General features: G+C 36.8%; 1 protein-coding gene across 1 annotated transcript in view; it reads right to left on the reverse strand.

The window, feature by feature from the left end:
• The window catches only part of ME1 (malic enzyme 1), a 158,459-nt gene that overhangs the window by 15,746 nt on the left and 122,031 nt on the right, over positions 1–20,682 (reverse strand). The window contains exons 7-9 of the mRNA XM_042816538.1: positions 18,470–18,579; positions 10,872–10,969; positions 9,089–9,202 (exon numbers count right to left, since the gene is read on the reverse strand). Coding sequence (XP_042672472.1) covers positions 9,089–9,202; positions 10,872–10,969; positions 18,470–18,579 — 322 coding nt within the window. The remainder of the gene's footprint in view (positions 1–9,088; positions 9,203–10,871; positions 10,970–18,469; positions 18,580–20,682) is intronic.

Here is a 20,682-nt window from a genome sequence, read left to right on the forward strand (position 1 = left end):
AAAAAAAAGTTGAACTTTTTTATTTGGCTTTCACTCAATTAGTTTGATCCCATTAGTCAGAGTGAATCACATCTCCAAGTAAATATTTTTCTAGTATATTAACTGAAAATGTAATACTCAATTCTGTGGCTTAGCAAAAATAGCAACAGCTATGTACATAGAGATTTTTGCTTGGAAAATGTCTGTAAGAGAAATCTAAGGTTAGAATTTTATATGTATATACTTTATATGTGTATATATTATAATAGATTTGAAGAAATATTCTTAGTTGTTAATTCAGTGATCTACACAATGCCTCCTTAAAAAATTTCTCTGAAATTTGGTTTCGAAACTCTGATGATTTAGAGAACAGTGTTTTAGATAAGAATTCACCAATCTGGGGAATATAAATTCTAAGTTCAGCAAAATTATGAAGTTTGAGAAAAGCACTGCAAGCATCCTTTAGTGCCCTGCCAGCAGGGAAGCCTTGCATGAAGGAAGAAATGTGCAGGAAGGAAGAAACAATTAATTTCTGTGTACTTGCCCTTAGACTAAGGAGATGCAAGTCTGTTTAGTAGAGGCCTACAAATGTGCCCCCCAAAGCACCTACAGAAGAAAAAGGGGAATTCATTGAGATTTTGTTGGATAGTTGATGGAAAAGAATGGAGCTAAAACTGGCCTTCCTGCCATTTTCTGTACTCTCTCACTCCTGACTCAGGAGAGATACAACTCAAACAGACCTGTCAGCATGGCAAGCAAATGTCTTCCGGAAGCTTCAAGCCTTCCTCCTGGCATAATCCTAACATTAACATGGCATGCAGCTCACTGGTACTTCCTTCAATAGGCAAAATGTTCTAACACTAAGAAAGAGTTTCAATGAGCTCCTTGGTATGATTCCAATGAGGGCCTCGGTATGAAGCCCCAATAATTTTAAGTAGAAACATCTTTGGTAACATATTTGCTTTCTGAGTCCACTGTCTTAATCATTTAGCATTAAAAATTCACTCACTCAATGAAAAGTGCTCAGAAAATCTGTGATATAAAGATGCATCCCTTTCAGCACACCAAGTCTGAATACATTCTCGTTTTACTGCAGGACTTAAGAATTGCCAAACAGAGGAGGAATTTTAGCAGGGATTCCCTTCAAAGGATGTTACTGCACTACTGTTCAAACAGAGCTTTGAAGACTCATTTGCAACAGACAGTAATAATCTTAAATTTCTTGCTATTTATGATTTATATCACCTTTCCCGCATCAGATAACACTCCCAAATACAAGCAGAAAGTCTTTCACACTGAAATCCACAGCCAAATCAACAGACCCTTCATGATAGCTGTGCAGTTATTCAAATGGGAAGACACTCTTTCTACAGAAGAAAGAAGGTAAAGTTAGAAGAGAGCTTGTATATTCTCTTTGCTTTAGCTTCTTCAATGCATTCAGCATCCCAGGAAGTTAAATAAAAATAAATACATAGAAGAAAAGGAAAGAAAGACAACTTTTCATTATGCAAGTCTTTCTGAATGGCACATATTCTCATAATATTTCATTAACTTCTATAGAATAGGTGATTTTCCTTGTGCATCATACAAAATTTGCTTGAATAAAAAGCCCCAAACTAAATACTGAAATACTAGGAAGTCAACCACAGTATCTTTAGTGCATTCTCAGCCTGCCTGGATAAACAGTACAATGCATTTTCTCCAAACTGTTGAAGGTGAAGAGAATTATTCTCGAAAGATCAATGAAATCTCAGTCCAAAGAATCAATGAAAATATCAGAAATGACTTCAGAGGAGAAAAATACTGTTCGTATCACAGTATCATTTAGTACCAAGAAACCAATGGTATATTTTGGATTTGAACAAAAGAGCACAAAGGCACCTCAAAATAGACAGGTTGCTATATTAGAAGCCACTATGGTATCTCAGATGGAAAGTAATATGAGCTAAATTCTTTATTAGCAAATGCGTTACAATGTGGACTGTGTTAATTCAGCAAAGTACAGAGATAAAGAAACAATAGCAGCATTCTCTGATGGTGATATTATGAACGAAAGATCTTGGCAAACCTAAAACATCTATACTTTCTAATGGATAAGAAAGAGTCACTGATATTACCTATCATTAACAATAGTAAAGCATGTCATTTGTACACTGGGATTTGGAATCCAAGGAGAACAGTGAAGTAGCATAACTCAATAGTTAACAGTTTTACGAAAAACTGCTTGTATTTTGGATGTGAACTGGAAGCAGTTTTCAGTTTAGATTAACATTAGATGTTAGATAGTTAGATAGCTATGTTAGATAACATTAGATGTTAGTTATCATTGTTGATAGACATCACAAGGAAAGGATATCCCCGGATCAGTCTTCATGCAAACGTACATCAGTTTCCAGAGAAAATTGTTCATATCATCATACCACAGAATCACATGGAGGGTCAGATAACAAACAAAACTGACCCATCAAAAACCCTGAGAAAACTCATCAAAAACAGCTGTAAAAACAGGAGCTCAGGCCGCACAGCAGAAATGTATATGGGAAATAGAAAAAATGAAGAGGCAAATCTCATGAATGCTACCAATTAGAAATCTAATGCCACGGCCTGTTTGAGCTGGTCCCCCAGGGAATGCCTTGCGTACCAATGCTGAAGAGTAGAGCAGCTTTACATAAGGCAGGCAAGTGGCATGGCTGGAAGCTCTCCAAGACTCACTATTTCCATCATCTCGGAGGCAGACGAGAGCAAGCCAGAGCACCCTGATGACTGCTCTGCCCCACATTAGACGCTGCGCTGGCACTGGTCCCATCTCTCAACCAGGGAGGCACAAATCTATTTATATAAATACTTGCCTCCATTTGGCTGTGTCAACTGCAGCTTATTTAAACAAGAGAACAGAGATCAGCACTCAGATAAATTAATAAATTCATCTAAGGTTTCCTGAATGCTGGAGACATGAGAACCGCAAAAGAACATGAGAACTGTAGACAAAAAACAAAACAAAACAAAACAAAAACCAAAGTGGAAAAGCATAGCATTTCCAACAGGAAAAATGTTGTGGTTTTTTTAATTTCTTAAATGAATTCTTTACAGAGTTCTAAGCAAAATAACAATTAAAGCATCAAGAAAAAAGGGAGAAAAATACAGTTAAGAGTCATGGGAGAAAGGGTGAAACATCCCTCTGTTAGGAGATAATCTTTACATGACTTGAACTCCGTGTCTGTAGGCAGTAACTATGGCATGCCTTATGTAGGCAGAACTCAAGGTTAATATCAATTACCAAACTTGGCAAGTAGGGAAAAAAAAAAAAAAAAAAAAAAAAAGAATGTGTGGATATAGGCATGTCACTGAAGATCAGGGACTTGCAGGTGACAGGCACTCCTATGTTACCTCATTTAGAAACAAAAATCCTGAACACACAATTAACATAATGTGATACAAATTCCTTTGATAGAGAAAACAAAAACAACCAACCAATCAAACAAAAAAAATATAAGAGTAACCCACCACATTTTTTTGGACCAGATAATATCAAAATTGGCAGTTGGCAGTAAAACGTAAGATTTAGGTAAGAACTATAATTCTAATGTCAACTTAAAAACACACTGTCAGAAGATGTAAGTCCTTCCAAGCATACAAAATACACTTTCCATAGATAAGCATAAAAGAATAACAGGCCGGACAAAGCTTACTAAGACAATTATTTCAAGAAGATCTGAGAAGTAGAGCAAGTTGGGAGTCTACAGAACAATAAAAATAAAATGGAGCAAAACAATCCTTCACTGCAATATCAAAGCATAAGAAACCATAAACCATCCAGATAAGGTCATCATGTCATCTGAACATCCAATGCATACGGTGTCAAAGAGGGAATAGCTGCATGGCAACAAATTTAACATCCAAATAGTTGGTGGTGTCACTTCTTAAGAAAATAATGTGGGTATTAATTGAATACACCCCACCAATCAGCCTTTTGCCTTCTCTTCAACTGTTTTCATAGATTACTTTTCAAGTATGAGTCACAAGTATAATGATTCATAAGAACTCAAAGACAAATTAATGTATTCTCCTTCTGCAAAATTTATACTTCATATAAAACAAGATAAATTCAAGATGAAACTGAACAGACTATTTCCCCAGTCATGAGAATAACAGTAGAAACAAACACAGAGTACTACACTGAGTCAGTACATGAGTAAAATAAGACAGAGATCGCTTTAAGTGACTATGATGCTTGGAGATACCCCAGACATTGTATCTTTGCTAAGATGCAAGGGTCTTTTGGCTCAAAAAGTCAGGGGCAATTGCAATCAGACATAAATGATCTGACAAAGGACAGAAGTAGAGAGTCAGAACAATTGACTGTTGATAAACAGGAAGGCAGAGATTACTAAAAAGTTCACAGAAGAAGCAGATATAACATTAAACAACATACAGAATATTAAACCATGTATAAAATGGCTTTAAAACCTAGAATGAAGTTCAAAGGTTTTTCTTAAGCAATTTTTAACAGAATTGATTACAAGCATACTGAAAAAAATCAGTAAAATTCAGACAGTCAGAATCGGATTCTGAGCACCAAATGATCATTCACATATTACCAGTTGTCCTGTTTGTAAGGTGAGCAACCACACCTAGATGGCACTGTAATTCTGTCAGTCTCAAATGTCCTTTCTTTTCCACCATTCTCTAAGACAAGGTTGAACTGTGTATGTATCAAATCTTGACTAAGCCATGAATTTTAAAGACGATTGTTCCCATTGTCAATTCACTGCTTATGAGTAAAATTTCCAAATAAGATTGCCAGAGATATTCAAAAGTGAGTAGGAAAAGGGGAATTGTGAAAGTTTATGCTCCTCTGAAAATGTTTTAGAGGATTACTTTGGTATCTTCATTCTAAATAATGAAGACAACAGAAAACCAACATTTTGGTGTCTGTCATTGTCCTCCTCTTAGAGAGTTCAGTATTTTGGGACACTGATCTTGCCATTCAGTTTGGACTTAGAATCATAGAATCACTCAGGTTGGAAAAGACCTTAAAGATCATCAAGTCCAACCACAACCTAACCATACTACCCTAATTCTAGCAACCCTCTGCTAAATCACGTCCCTGAGCACCACTTCATCCAGATTGCCCAGAAGTCTTACAGGGAATGAAATCACATAGCTGATGGACATTTAAAATACAAAGTACTCAATTACACAAAAGTGTTGATGTGCTGAAGTACAGAGTAAAAAATTGCCAAGACCAATATATTTCATGTTGATATACTCTTCAAAATGAAGGATAATATTTATCCCCATGTTATGGAATTTCATTTTTGCACTGGAAATCACATGGCATACAAGCAATCTTGCAAATTACAGGTAAACTTCACAAAAGAATTAAATTATATTTTGCAGCATAGGTACACTCTCTTTAAATATTAAAACTTACTTATTATTTGCATAATCCTCTATGCAGCTCAAGAACTACCCTGCAGGAAGGTTTTGCAGGACTTGACTAAAATATACACAATGGTGAGCATCATCTTTTTTTTTTGTTGTTGGGATCAACTCCCTCAGATGAACATCATAAGACTCTTCTTAAGTTTTTGCCTTTTCTTGGCTACTTGGCACAAATGAATGCACTGTCTTTGAAGATTATGGGTGAAGATTTGGTCACTGACGTAGCTAAGCATGACATTATGGCAGCTTCAAAGAAGATAAAATGCATTCAGAACATATCACACTTATGTGTAGTATCATTAAGAGAAGAAAAATGAGGATAGCAACTAGGAACGAATAGGAATTTGGGAGACAATACATATTGATTAATATAGTTCAGTATGCATATACCAGTCAGTCTCTGTGACAAAATTCAGAGTTAAAGATGAGTCCCAACTACATGACAGAATCTCCTAATACTCAAGAGTGCAAAAGCAACAACATAAGCAGATTAACAAATAAATAAATAGCATAAACAAAACATGCCCTCATGAATAGGAGCATTACAAGGTATTCAGAATGAATCAGAGAGCAAAACTGTAGACAGTACAATAAATGTAACCTTTACCACCAGCTCTTTCACCACAACATAGCAGAAAAGCTGGTCATCAAACTCAGCTTAATGAAGAAAAATTGCTCCCAGAGGAAAAAGAAAAGCATAAAATACAAGAAAATGAAAACACAGCTGTACTTGAACAATTAAAAACCCACAAAGGAAAAATCAGCTGCAAAAGCCTAATAAGTGACTTCGTGGCAGATTTTGGGGGTGGTGGAGGGAGAAAAGATGGAAGATGTCCATACGCAGGTCAACGAAAGTCCCAAGGTTATTTTTCTTTGGATTATACTTGTTGAAATGCTATTCAAAGCAGATGAAAGGAGAAACAATGATTAAATCTATAACCACGCATTGCAAAAATCAGTGATCAAAGGACAGAACAGAAAAAAAAATAGATGTAAAAAATAATTTACTTGGACAAAATAATTGCTGAGTCTTTAGAGAATCTGTTGTTCTTCATACTGTTAAAACAAGAGATCAGAATATTTCTGGGACTGAAAGGGTCTCCCGGTTTCCAGGACTACTACTTTTGGTCAGGCAGTTTTTGATAAGACAAATCTTAAGGGACTCTCACTGTACAGGTTTTCTTGATAGACCTTTGATAGCAGTAAGAAATAAGAGTCAGTTTAGGTTAAGCAAAAGTTGTTTAATGGGTGAGCTAATCTGTTGCTTGATGAATCTTCTGTTAGCAATAATGAAAAGGTTTCTAGGAATAGAATCCTTCCTATTGTTCAGCTTTCTCAAAAATGTTCCTGTTCTCTTATCTCATCTCTAAGAGTTTGGAAAGTCTCTTGACTCTTGCAACACTTTTCCTTAATCAGCTAAAGCCAGAGTAATTTCCTAAGTGTACATAAAGCATGGTGTTCCTTCTCAGACCAGAAAAATGGTACCAGGAAGAACTTAATTATTTACTTACTGTAAATATGACTTCCTGGCAGTTAAATCACTAGCCTCAAGAGGCCTAAGATTTTTTTACATCTATTTACTTACAATTTTTGTTTAGGATATCTAGGATCAGAAGAAAGCCAAGGCAGGATTTGCAGAGCTCTTGACCAAGAACAATTTTCCTCACACTCAGCTCAGGCTTGGCACTGTAGTGTCACCAACTTCTAGTTCCAGCTGGCTCTGCCACAAAATATACCACGGCTGGAAGTGGCCACCCCTTCTCAAGCCCCTCCAGCTCTGCCTGGCTCTATGATCATTGCCCGCAGATCTTCCAGGACAACGAGCATGGTCTTGAAATGCATACTGTTGGATCCCACTGCTTGCATCAACAGCTGGTCTCAAATTCTCCAGCAAGCCAAGTAGTGGTCAGCCCTAATCTATCTCAGATAACTGTTATGTCTGGCTATCATGAACAGTTCACAAATATACTTCAGGCAGGACATGAAATTCAGTGGACTGCTCTTTGGACAAAACCCAAGTAAAGCCCCACCAGAAAGAACAGGCAGAAGAAAGGAACTTAAGAACTGTGTAAGAGAGTGATTGGTTTTGGCCCTGCTTGAGAGCACTGAAGCTAGAAGGCGTTGAGGAAAGTATACGGTCACTGAAGCACTAAAAAATTAGAAACTGTGAAAGGAATGAGTTGTGAGTACCAAGAGCAACAACCTGGCTTCTCGGCTGGCTAGCAAATTAGCAGCAGAAGTCAGAGGTGTAAAAGAAGCAGAAGGGAAGAAAGGCTGCTTAACAACCTTGGTAGCATAGCCATGCTACAAGGCCAGGTTTACTGTTTTGGGGCTGTGAAGCTCTTACATTTCTACCCATGAACCCAGTTGTATTATTTTTGTAATTATATTCCCAGTCAGTACAGTGGAGGAAATTGAGCAATGCATTATTAGTCTTAGACAACCTCTAAGTTTCATCAGCTACAGCAGATGCACAACCCTTCACTTATCTGTGTCAGGACCCAGAACACATTACGCATATTAGATGAAACCAAAAGCATTACAAACTTTTGGTTAAAAAACCCGAAACAAACAGAAGAATATCTGTATCTTAATCTGTAGCAAGTTATGGCTTTTTCTGTACCCATCAGACAATTTTTATGCCATCTAGCAAAAAATGTCCAAAATGACTTGCACAGTGTTTTCACATCTCAGTGTCTATGATCCTACTATTTTTCCTGTAATAAGACAAACAAAGGGTGTTGTGATACTGTTTAATAAACTAACTCACATACACAGTGCTGAATTCATGCTCCTCATGCAAATGCACGTGAATTACAAAATATCTTAAATATTAGACAACTAAAGAACACCACAAAAGAGTACAGTGCCAACAAAGATGGCCACAAACAATGCTAACCAAAAAGTAGGGTGAAAAAGCAGAGCCAAAGAGCCTTTCGTACATTTCTTTTAAGTAGCTCACAAACCATTAAATACATAACCACCTTTTAAAACATACCCAGTTTCTTTATTCTGGCACATGGAATACATATGTTTCCTTATTTTGGCACACAGAAGGAATGAAGTAAGGGTGACTGATGCAGTCTCTCAGCAATTTCAAATCCTGACCAATGTTGATAGCACTGCAGACCACAACATCTGCAATATGAACTCTATCGCTGTGCATAGAAGCTATTCAAAGCAATATATCTCCATTCTCAAAGAAGGAAGACATGTTTGCAGCACCAGGAAAACATTCACCTTGAAAATATTTTCCTTCTTTTAAAAAAAATCTTTGAATATTTTGCTAATAGCACATATACAAACATCTTCATACAAGACTACACTAACAAATAAAAGTAGTGTGAACATGGGGAATATTAAACTCACAAGTTGAACACTTATTTCCTACACCGTTTTTTTCATGAACTGCTGAGAAATTCTTTTCTCATCTCTAATAGAAATGGTCAGAAACTCCAGGCGTAATCAACCTTCCCTTGAAGTAAAATGGGAGCCTGTTATTTATTTAATACACTTAAAAAAAAAAAAAAGAAAAAGAAAAATGCTTGCTATGACAAGAGAGAAGAACTGCTGTAGTTCCTGTTATAAAAACTATGTTTTTGCCTTTATCTACAGACTACTAGTAACTATCACAGCATTTAAAGGAATAAGCAAAGTGTATTACCTTCACTATCAATCCCTTTGAGTCAACCATCCATATCCTTTTGATAGCTGCATCTTTAGACATCCCTTCTTTTTCCATAGCCATAACAATTAGGTTTGCTATCCCCAGTGCAGCCTGTAGGAAAAATAAAAGAACTATATGAAACTAGAAATGAAAGAAATCCCCTACTGACTTGTTTCCTCTAGACATTGTTTTAAATAAGTCACCTCATTTATTTAACAATAAAATAGTAATGAATGGGCACTAATATTCAGTAATTAGAAACCATATTGAAAAGTAGAGATACACCTTAGGGTGGCAATTGAAGTGTGGATAGCATAATAACCAAACTCTAATTTAAATGTTAAAACTAACACATCCCATACAATCATATAAAATTGTAGGTTGTTTTTTGATGGTTTTTTTTGTTCATAAAGGTTTGTTTTTCTTTGTAATTTAAGCCAAAGGAAATCACATTCTACCAGAAAGTAAAATGCAGTCCTAAAAGAATTTTTGTTCCTTATCTTTCTTTAAAATGTCCATCAAGAAAGTAATCTCCTTTTACCTACTGTTCATGCATTTTGTAACTGTAGACTTGGCTGTGCTCCCAATGAATGCAGGGGCAAGAAAAAAATCACTTATCAATATTTTGCTGAAACATATCATTCTTAACGGATTTTTTATTTCAGCCAACAGATCAAATACAGGAACAGATTGAAAAGCAGGCAACAAAATGAGTCAACAGTCTACTTGGTATTTTTGATTACTAACTCCTGTATATTAATGGTATTATTCTTGTTCTTTATTTTTCAGTTTCACTGAGAATCAACTGAGTGAGGTTCCCTTTTTCTACCTAACAATTAAGAAATACAATTAAGAAATACGTACTTCCCAGCTCACATGGCTGGGAGGATATATACAATAACCTTTTTGCAGCACAGAAACACTGAAAAAACTGATAAGAGAACCCCAAAACATTTGACTGTGAATTCATCTGTCTGCTGAACATGGAGCAAAGTCAGGAGAAAGAACAGTAGAGACTGACAGTCTTGACGGAAAAAGGCACTGACTTACACCAGGCATTCTCCACACAGCTGGTCTATTTCAGTAAAATCAAATATTGAATCACATTAAAAATATCTGGACTACACAAAGATGAGTTAATCTATTGCCCCTACAAAGGGGATCTGTGACCATGAATAATATTTTTCACAAATTTTCATGGCACCATGGTCTTATTTCATATACCAGTTGACAGCCACGCTATGGATAAGTACAACTTCGACTTGTGTGTCAGCAGCCTGGGAATGTATGTGGAACAACTAGTGTCAAAAAACAAGCATTCATAAAAATCTTCAGAAATTCATGGTCTTCACATGAAGAATAGTAGAGAACTATAATTAATGAGAGGAAAAAATTACAGGGGCACTGCTTCTTACTAAATAACACATAGAAATAAATATATTAGATTTTTATCTCTTTGGCTATCTAAAATATTTCTTCTATCTATCCAGGTTTTTTGTTTTTGGTTTTTGTTTTTTAAGTTTCTACTGAGATCTGAAGAGCTAAAGCCTCATGTTTAAAAAGAGAACAGATCTCAAAATTCCTTGTGAAAATATGAGGCCTGACTACAGGATCAGAGAATATTTTTTGTAAGTTTACATTTGAATTAAGCAGTGACTTTTATCAGGTCTCAGTGATAATTCTGCCTGTTTTATCTCCTTGCAAATTGGATGCATTATAACTTAAATAAATATTAAGAAACATTTTCAAAGTAGAACTCCTGCTGTCTAAAAACACATACCTCTCCAGCTCCCTGGAACAACACTGTGTGATCTGATAACCTGTTCTTAGTGATACGCAGAGCTGCAAGAAGACCTGCAACTGCCACAGATGCTGTTCCTGAAGAAATAAATGGTTGTCTTTTATTAGTCCACAAAGAACTACAAGGCATTAGGCATACATTTCATATGATTTCACGGTCACTTTCAGCTAAGATACAGATACTTGGCCTAGTAAGCAAATATTCAGTGGAACTGCAGTTTTCTATACTTTGTCTTTATGAAAATAAGGTGTAGGTGGGAATATCTTCATTCTATCATCAACCAATTCATTCTATTGAATGGGCAACATGACTGGTGCAACCAAAATATGACAAAATATTCTAGTTAAAATCTTTTTCAGGAAGAAAAAAACTGGATAGCCCAGAAAGAAGCATTCTGAATGGTTCCAGATACTGAAAATTAAGAACAGAGTCACTCTTGAAACAGGTATCTGCACCAAACCTACCGGAGATAACATTTCTTTGGAACTGTTGAGAACTGATAATGCTATAATGGCCATACTACTACATAATAATAAACCCTTACTTCTCATGCAGATGTTGTAAGAGTAGAAAAGCAAATTGCAAACATTTACAGAGAAATCAAGGGAGCTGAAAGGACTAGACCAGCTTATTTGAGGCACCAACCCTCCCACTGCATCTGAAAACTTCTGTAATAATTCTTTTGAGGGTATGGTTCACATTACTACTGACTTTTCCTTCAGAGGAACTTGAGGCCTTCAAAAGCACCTGGCCAACTGCACATTGGCCATTTCCCCTCAACATACAGTTCCCCTGCATGAGGTACTTTTGCTAGTCACAAGCTCACTTTCCCACAAGCAAAGCCAAGTTTAAAGCTGTAACCTCTATGTTAAGCTCAAGGAGATGGTCAAAACAGGTTTTCACATTGTAGGCACACAAACCTCTAAGTGTCAAACACACGTAGCGAACAAGTTAAAAGAATAGCAGTAGTAGAAAACCTGGGAGTAGGTAAATCTGTCCTTAAAAGACACCATTTGGTGTTGAAAGTCTGGTTTGAATTAGCGGTTTTTATGTAGGAACATCTAGTTTTCATAAATAAATAGTTTTAAAAAATGTAACTCTTGGTAAAAATTGAGCAAATATTTTAAAGCTAAGAGGTGCATCTGAACAGTTAAGAAGCATGCCTATAGGACTAAAGAAAAAAATTATTTGTTGTGTGCTTTCCATTATGATGTTTCCCTTCAATCCTCAGGAATACAGGACATCTTGTTCTTAGCCCATTTAATGCTTAGACCATACAGTTTTGTCATTTTTAGTCATTTTTATTACTTGGTCAGAGCTGAGATCATTTACTCTCTTCTCCTGGATTTTTAAAAAATAAAAATAAAAAATGGTTCCTCTGAGGCATCGCTTCAGGAACACCAAGTGTCAGGCTGAGACACTTCCACCCAGCAGTGTCCAAGAGTTAGTTTGTTTCTTTCCCAGACGAATTTAAGTCTTCCTCTGGAAAGTGCCAAGTTGGCAAAGACCAATAATGGCAAACCAGAGAAAATCAGACCTCCTTCTCAGTTTCCCTTGGTACTCTACCAAACAATCCTCATAACCTTCAATAAAACCCCATTCTCTCTTTGGATGCCAAGTGCTTTCTTCTATTTTATGTTACACAGCTGTGTTTGCAGGAGAGGAGGAGGAAGCTGACATAACATAGCTGACTCCTAAAGCCATTGATCTGCCCCCCTGAAAAAGAAGGCCCCATTCCCAGCTCCTGCAGTCCCTTCTGTCAGGCAGGAGATGGCCAGAAATCACAGCGCAGCCGCTCCCTGACAACATTGGAACTCTTGGAGAGCAGGAAATCTTCTCTCCAAGGCTGCTTGCTAGTGATGGAGACAAAATAAAATAGTGTTAATTTATCATGAATGGGAATGCTGGGACCCTGCTTATCTTCCTGGCTGATGTATTGCTAAGTTTTTTTAGCTGGAAAAATGAACTGTGATTATATCTGATCAGTTGGAATATTTTTACAGAGTTGACTCTGTAAGTGTGTTTTAAGGAAAAAGGCATAAAATACAAAAAATGAATCATAGAATCATTTGAGTTGAAAGAGACTCTATACTATGTTGAAAGTCAATTAAATTTTGCATGTTATGTGAGCTTTTGCTACCCGTATGCTCATTCTGAGGATGATTCAGAAAGTTTAGGTTAGCAACACACAAATATTCTGCATTTCTCATGAATTACAATTTTTACACAAGAACTGCCCTGAAAATGGTAATTTAGACATACTCTGTATTGTTTTTCTTGCCTCTAGAAAGCATAATGACCCCATTTATTAGAGCACTGAGTTCTCTATCACTGTTTGCTGATGGCAGCAGCTGTCATCACTCCTCATCACCAGCTTCCCTCATTCATTCCTCATGGAAGGAGAGCAGCTGACTGAGTGAAAAGCAGATCTGTCTGACCGGAACTGCTCCCATCTTCCATTTCACTGTGAACACCAAGTCAGGTTTTTGAAAAGGATTAAAATGCAATTCATATCAAACTGCCAGAGCCTAACTGGTTCTGGAGGATGTTGCAGTGCAGAAAAAGAATCTCACTGCTTTTTCCGCTCTCTCTTTCATGATGAGAATTGGCTTTCCTTCTCTCTCTCACAGAGCATAGGTTAAATCCTCTCTGTGCAGATTAAAACGAACACTGGTATTGTTTTGAAAATGGATTCCTTTGTCCCAAATTTTCTACACAATAGCCATAGCAAGACTGATAATGAAAGGTATTTTTCTAAGGAAATGTCAATTTAGATGTGAAATTTGGAAGTGCATTGTTCTTTAACAAGTTTTTGTGTTCAATCCAAGATGCTTAGTCTTGCTTGGTACTGTAAGCAATATGATGTTACAGGAATTCCTAGAAACCACAGACTTCAGGGCTAGTACATTGAAAATGCTTTACAGAGCACTCTTCTTTCAGTAGATGCAACAATTAAAAAAAAAAAAAAAAAAAGAGGGGAAAGGCCCCAGAACAAAAGGATGGGGAACTTAATTTTTTTTGGATGCAGTTTAATTTGAATAAGCAATAACTGATTTATGGCACTGAAGCACTTACACATTATTTAAATTTAAAAAAAATATATGTAATCAGATCATTATTTCCTTTATTTTGTTTTCTCAACAGCATCTTTAAATGCTAGCAAACAAAGCAAACAAAAGGAGAGGAAGCTTTGCAGAACATCTTAAGATCTTAAGTATTCATTCTGGGCTGAAGTATTAGGAAGTGGTAAAACCAAAACTTGTATTTCTCAAAACACAACATAATAGAAATCATATGCTAACAGTGTCATTCTTCAAACTGACACAGAGTGCTGGAAAAAATGCATTGTCCTCTTTTACTCCTACTGGGAAAAAAAACCGTGAGAGTAAGTGTCCTACCTAAAAGGTGCAATCTCATTTAGTAGTGAGGTAAAGGCTAAGGGTAGTTCACATCCTATAGAAATCCTATCCCTGCTCCACACTGCAGCATGAGCAGTGCAAGGAGGGCGGTAACGTGCAGGGAAGCAGGAGTGGAGCCTTTGAAAAAGAGCAAATATGGTATCTTTGAGGAGCGATAAAGCAAAGAATTGTTGTTGACTGAGGCTAGAAAGGAGTGATGGAGAGCGAAGCTCTTGCCCAAGCAGAGGCACTTGGAACAGGCTGCCTGAAGGCAAGATTTTTTCACCCATAATGATGGAAAAATGAAAGAGAAGAATACGTGTATATGCACATTCTTGTACATACACTTGGGAAGGTATACAAAAGCTACTCTGGGGGACTTATTTGAAAACATGTTGATTTCAGCGTGAATTTACCAGTATGGACAGGTGACAGCGTGCATATACGAGAAGAAAAAGACACTTTATCACAGACCTATGGTAAATGTCTTGGTAGGGTTGTTATTATTATCATTGGTATTAAATTTAAAAGATTCTAACATTTGTTCCACCTCTAAGCACATTTCACCCCATATTAAGAAATAAGTTTGTATAGTTTACACTCACTATCTGAATTTGAGATATGATATAAACATTTCAATTACTATATATCTCCCAATTTCACATTTCCCAAGTTCCTTGTAAGAGAATAGATTTGACTCCCCACACCCATCACAACAAAAACAAAACCTTTTTTCCAATTGATTTCAAGGACTGGAATTTCCAGTTACTAAGTGAAACATTTTCAATGTTAGCATTAAAAAGAAATACATTTTGAAAAGGAGAATATTTTTCACAGAGAATTCAGATTTCTGAGAACTGCACTGACTAAATGTTGAATTGGTCATAATATAACTTTCAAGTCTTATTTCCCCAATTACTGAAGTGGTCTGCTAAAAATTTATCATATAATTCAAATCAGAACACAGAAAATGAAGTAATAATGTTAAACTCTATATGCTCTACATTTTTACTTTAGGTTTGTTGTTTTTAATAAAGTTTTGATTCAATTAAACAGCACACAGCTGTTAAAAACAAATGACATCTAAAATCATGATGAATACTGAAGTTATTTACATGGAGAAATTACGCTGTATTGAAATTATTTTTGTTGGCATAAAGTGCAGGTTCTGTGCCCATAATAGCACAATAAATTAGTGCTAGAATGCTAAATAAAAACTTACAGAATTATATGCACATAGAAACATCTTAGATAGATTGGCTTAGCTCTAGAAGTTTGTCATTTCCCATTGAGGCAATTCTGAACTACAAAGGTGGGGAAAATCACAACAGTTGGCTGAAATAATTGGCAACCTAGAGAAATTCATCCACATCAGCAGTGACTAAAAGCAATCACTGTGTGACAAACATTAAGAGAACCACATAAAATGAATGCTCCTAAGTCATGGAAACTTGCCTTGAGCCACTGATTGTGCTTGAGTACCAAAAAGTCTTTCAACAGGAACAGCAAAACCAAACTGGGAGTGGGAAGGGAGTGTGGCATCCTACCTTGCCCACAGCTGGGCTTTATGAGGGGCTCCACCACTGCAGAGGCACCCAGCACCCAGGCTGCCACAGCAGCAGGGGCATAACTGCAGGCACCAAGGCTGCTCCTGACTGTATACACAGCGTGCCACCTGCTTAGCAAAGGACTCAAGATTTCAGACACTGTTATTCCAGATCTACATCTTCTTTAATCAGCATTAGCAGGTTTCTTCAACAACCTTGTGGCAGGAAACAGAACAGGATAGTTTCTCTGAGGGGATTTTTCAGGCTCCTGAACTGTGAATCCCAACACTGTCTCCTTTCAGGGGGGCTCACCAAGTGGAGACCATCTTCCACCCTAACAATCTGCTTGCTTTGTGTTCAGAAACCCTGATTCATTTTGTAGCATTGGTGCGAGGCAGAACTTTGGGAGAGAAAAAAACACCTGTGTCTTAAAGAAAAATCCACACTATCCTTATGATCTCTCTTTCCTAAATATACTGGAAACAATCAGATTTTTGAACCTAATTTAAATGAGGCATTTAAAAATTTTGTAAAGCTTGACATGAAAATACTAGTATTTCTCCTATATGTAAGATTACTAATAAAAACAAGTCAGTGTTGGAGAATTATAGAATGCTTTGGATTGAAAGGGACCTTTCAAGATCATCTAAGTTTCCATTCTCCTGCTAGAGGCAGGGACACTTCCCTCTTGACCGGGTTGCTCAAAGCCCCATCCAGCCTGGCCATTAATGATACCAGGGAGGGGGTATGCACAGCCTCACTGGGCAACCTGTTCCAGTTTTTGAAAAATACCGTTAGAAATGGAAAACCTCTGAGGACTGCTGAGAGATTAGCACCATCTACCTCAGTAATGTGGTCAGGTGATAGATCCTAAGGTGTTACACACTTGGAAAAGGAAGAGGGAAAAGGAAAAAGAAATCCTTGGATCTGTATTTGGGCTGTTATTCCACTTCCACATTACAGGGGAAGATGGCAATCTACAAAAAAGGTACTGAAGGTTTTTTTGTGGAGATATGAGGACAAATGACAGAGAGCTAAGGCAGGTTAATAACATAACCTGTTATAATTATTTCTTTATTATTAAAATATAATTACTATAAAATTAAATATTTATTTACAAAATAAATACATACAAAATAAATTATTTATTATTTATAAAACATAATTTCTTTAATAATACAGAATTATATTGTAATGTTATTAAAAATAATTACTATTATAATTATTTCTTTACAAGGAGAGTGGTTAGGCCCTGGAACGGGCTGCCCAGGGAGGTTGTGGATGCCCCGTCCTTGGACGTGTTCAAGGCCAGGTTGGACGGGGTTCTGGGCAACCTGATCTGAATGTGTGTGTTTGGTGGCCCTGCTAGGCAGGGGGGTTGGAACTACATGATCCTTGAGGTCCCTTCCAACCCGAGTGATTCTGTGATTCTGTGATTAATGGCATCTTCCTTCACCTTCTGGAAGATATATAAGCATTGCGGCTGGAGGTTACCCTGAAGTCCAAAATATCACCAAGGGAAATACTGAAAGACCCTCAAAGACAAATTAAATTGCAGAAACTAAATAAATTTAAAGATTCTGTGTGGTTGCATGACTAAGGAACTCATGAGTCCCTGAAATAGGGTCTAGGTCCCATGAGCAGCACAAAAAGGATTTTAAAAACTGAAGCACCTACTGCTTGGCTTTGTATCCCTGAGAGGTGCTGGAAATTAAAAGAGCTCAATTCCCAGTTTTTATCTCACTTGTGCTGGGAACACCTGAATTCGTGAAGGGGCATGAGGCAGCTGGGTGCACAGATCCTTCCCTCCCTGGGTGCCTCTCCCCAGTACTTCCATCTTCAGTCTCTTGGCAAGGAAATCGTGCACTTAAGGCCCTGGAGAAGTCATTTTCCAGTGCTGTTCTCCTGACAAGAGGTTAGATAACTCACAAAGGAATTTGTCTCCTTTCCTGGGAGGAAGACATTGCAAGGCCTACCAGACCGAGAACTTGCTTACTGGCAAAACCCAGAAATCACAGCAGAGCACAGTCACACAGGCTCTGACATCTGCTGCCGACTTTTCTCAATGGAAATCTTTATTCTCATCCTTGATCTTTTCCTTTCATCAGTTGCTACAAATGACTCAGACTGGAAAGCAGAGTCAGGGAGATAATTTCCCTCTAAAATTGAATGTGGCCCTGAGACTGCAACACAAATCAGGATACTTAGCTGAGTTGTCAGTGTAAGAACTGAAATAAATGTTGACATTTATCAAGAAAGCTCTGTTGCTCAGGGAAATGGCAGCTGTAACTGGAAAGGCAAAATAATAATAATAAAAAAAAAAACTGAGAGAAGTGCAGTCCAGGCTTGAAACCTGACATTTGCCCAAAGATCTGGAGTAAATCGTTTATACGAGAAAGCTAAGCACACATTGAACTACTGAAAAAAAACCCTGAAGAGTGAACATCTAAATAAAGCATGAGAAGGAAAATAAATGAGAGAGGAAAGGTTAAGGTCAAAGACAGCTCACCAGAAAGCCATGCTGAGGAAACCCAAGGCTAAATGTGACCTCATACTAACATCCTCAAGTAGCATAGGGAAAATTATTTCTCTGACATGTAAGCATCAGAAGAGAAGAAAAAGAGTTTGTTACCTTGAATGTCATCATTGAAAGTGCAATACTTGTTACGGTATTTATGCAGCAGGCGGAATGCATTAACATTAGCAAAATCCTCAAATTGAATGAGACAGTTCATGCCATAACTGGAAAGACAAAACAGAAAGTGCACTGAATTATGAAAATATGTAATTGTGTATTAAAAGGCTGCTACTATTTGCAATCAGATTTTGAATACAACTGCAATATGATGATAGAATATGATGACATCTGCTAATGCATTTCTGTAGCATTCTGTATCTACATGCTAATACAAATTATCTACAAGGCATAATTAGAGTGCTAATGTTCTTTACTCAGTTCCAGGTTAAAAATAAAAGATCAGGGAAAAGGGCTGCAGACATCTCAGCAGCAGTCTTCATAGAGCAATCAGCTAATGAGTAAAAAGATTGTCCCCATAGGAAGGGCAGTGAGGAAGTAACACATTCAGAATGTGGATTTTATTTTAATGTTATTTTATAGATCAGCAGCTCAACGTCACTCACAGTGCCACACTAGCCCATTCCTGTTATAAAGTAAGCTTTAGTAGCAATATAGTTAATCTAGACAAATGGTAAACGTATGATAACACGTTAAGGAAGGAAACCAATAGCTGAGAGTTTGCATAGAGTTACGCTTGGCTAAAATATAAGAAAACTTTGTGTATACGCAGAAAAAATGTTATCTAAATGTTACATCTACTGTTTGACTGGGTTGTCAGAAAGGATTGTCTGATACGAATTTGAAACCTTTCTTAAATAATGCTCTCAGAAGCAAAGCTACCACCCATTTCAACACTTTGTTGTCCCCCTAGCTAATGAAATAATTAAAACTGACATTTTCTAGAGTATGTTGAAAACATCTGCGTACGTTATATGAATACACCATATTTTGAAATTGCAGCATGCATTTGTATCAGAGCACATTAACAACAGAAAAAAAAACAACCCACTAAACAAAAAACATAACTGGAATACTTACACAAGGGGGAAAAAAGAATACAACTTCAGAAGTTTAAAATGTAGGGTCAGTAGTAAAACTGCCTGTAGAGGTTTGGAAATATCACATAAACTTTATCCTACCCTGGAATAATATAGGAAGTTCTTTAAAAAGTGTTTCAGACTTCAGTAAATCTGATGTCTGTTCACACAGAGTAAGAGACTTTCTGTTTAAAATTTTTAAAGAGTACTGAAGTAAGGTTTTGTTATGAAATTATTGCCATTAAAGAGTAAACAGACAAGATCTCAAGCAGTTCCTGCTTCATCCAGAAAAGCAATACATGCATATACTGAGCAGTTCACTATACTCTGCTCCTGTGGTAATTGAGTTTTCTTTAAACTACATATGTTTGTCAGCTGTGTTTAGCATAGACATCAGTATAGAAAATGAAAAAAAAACCTCCTGTAACTAAATTAATTTCCATGGAAATCACATGTTTACACCCACATTACAATTAAACAAAACTACTAACATTCCACTGGCAAGAATGGTAATCCCTGCTTAAAACAAATGCATCTTCAGCTTTTATGGAAAAACCTGGGCTTCTTCAGCAGCATGACAGACAACCATTAAAGTACAACTTGGCTAGTCAGTAATTGAGTATAGTAAACCACAGCTGAGTTCAAATAAGAGAAGAAAATACAGCTACTTTTCAAAAATTGACTTAAATCTCTAACTCTATTCAGTATCTGACATGAATTGCTATGATTCTATAAGGATCCAGGAGCTAACAGTTGGATAATAATATGAAACTAATGAGATTAACACTCTCAAGCCCCAGAACTTGGTCGAAGTTTTTTTCTGATGATATTATGACATTCTTTACCAAGTAAAACATTCAGTTTTCTCATCTGAATTTGATTTTTCTCTATTTTCTTATTTGCTGCCTTTCTAGACACATATCAAAACCCTCTGTGATATACATTAAATTAGACTCTCAATAGAAAACATTCATTCTGTACTGAGCACACTACCCATACTAATTTTCTGAGCAAGATACTTTGCCTGATTAATTAAAATAAGAGGAACAAAGGCCCAACAAAGGACAGTCTAATCCCGGGCCTCTCAAATTTTGACATTACAGTAGAAGGAAATTATATGTCTCATTTTTATTCTGTGCAAGTGATATATATGAAACGAAGTAAAAGCCTGAGGCCTTGGTGGTGCTCACGACTAGTAGTACTTCATGAGGATTGTGAAGGTTTAGCATT

The sequence above is a fragment of the Centrocercus urophasianus genome, unplaced genomic scaffold, assembly GCF_019232065.1.
Source record: "Centrocercus urophasianus isolate 14NV4802_14NV808 unplaced genomic scaffold, USGS_Curo_1.0 seq_10, whole genome shotgun sequence".
NCBI lineage: Eukaryota > Metazoa > Chordata > Aves > Galliformes > Phasianidae > Centrocercus > Centrocercus urophasianus.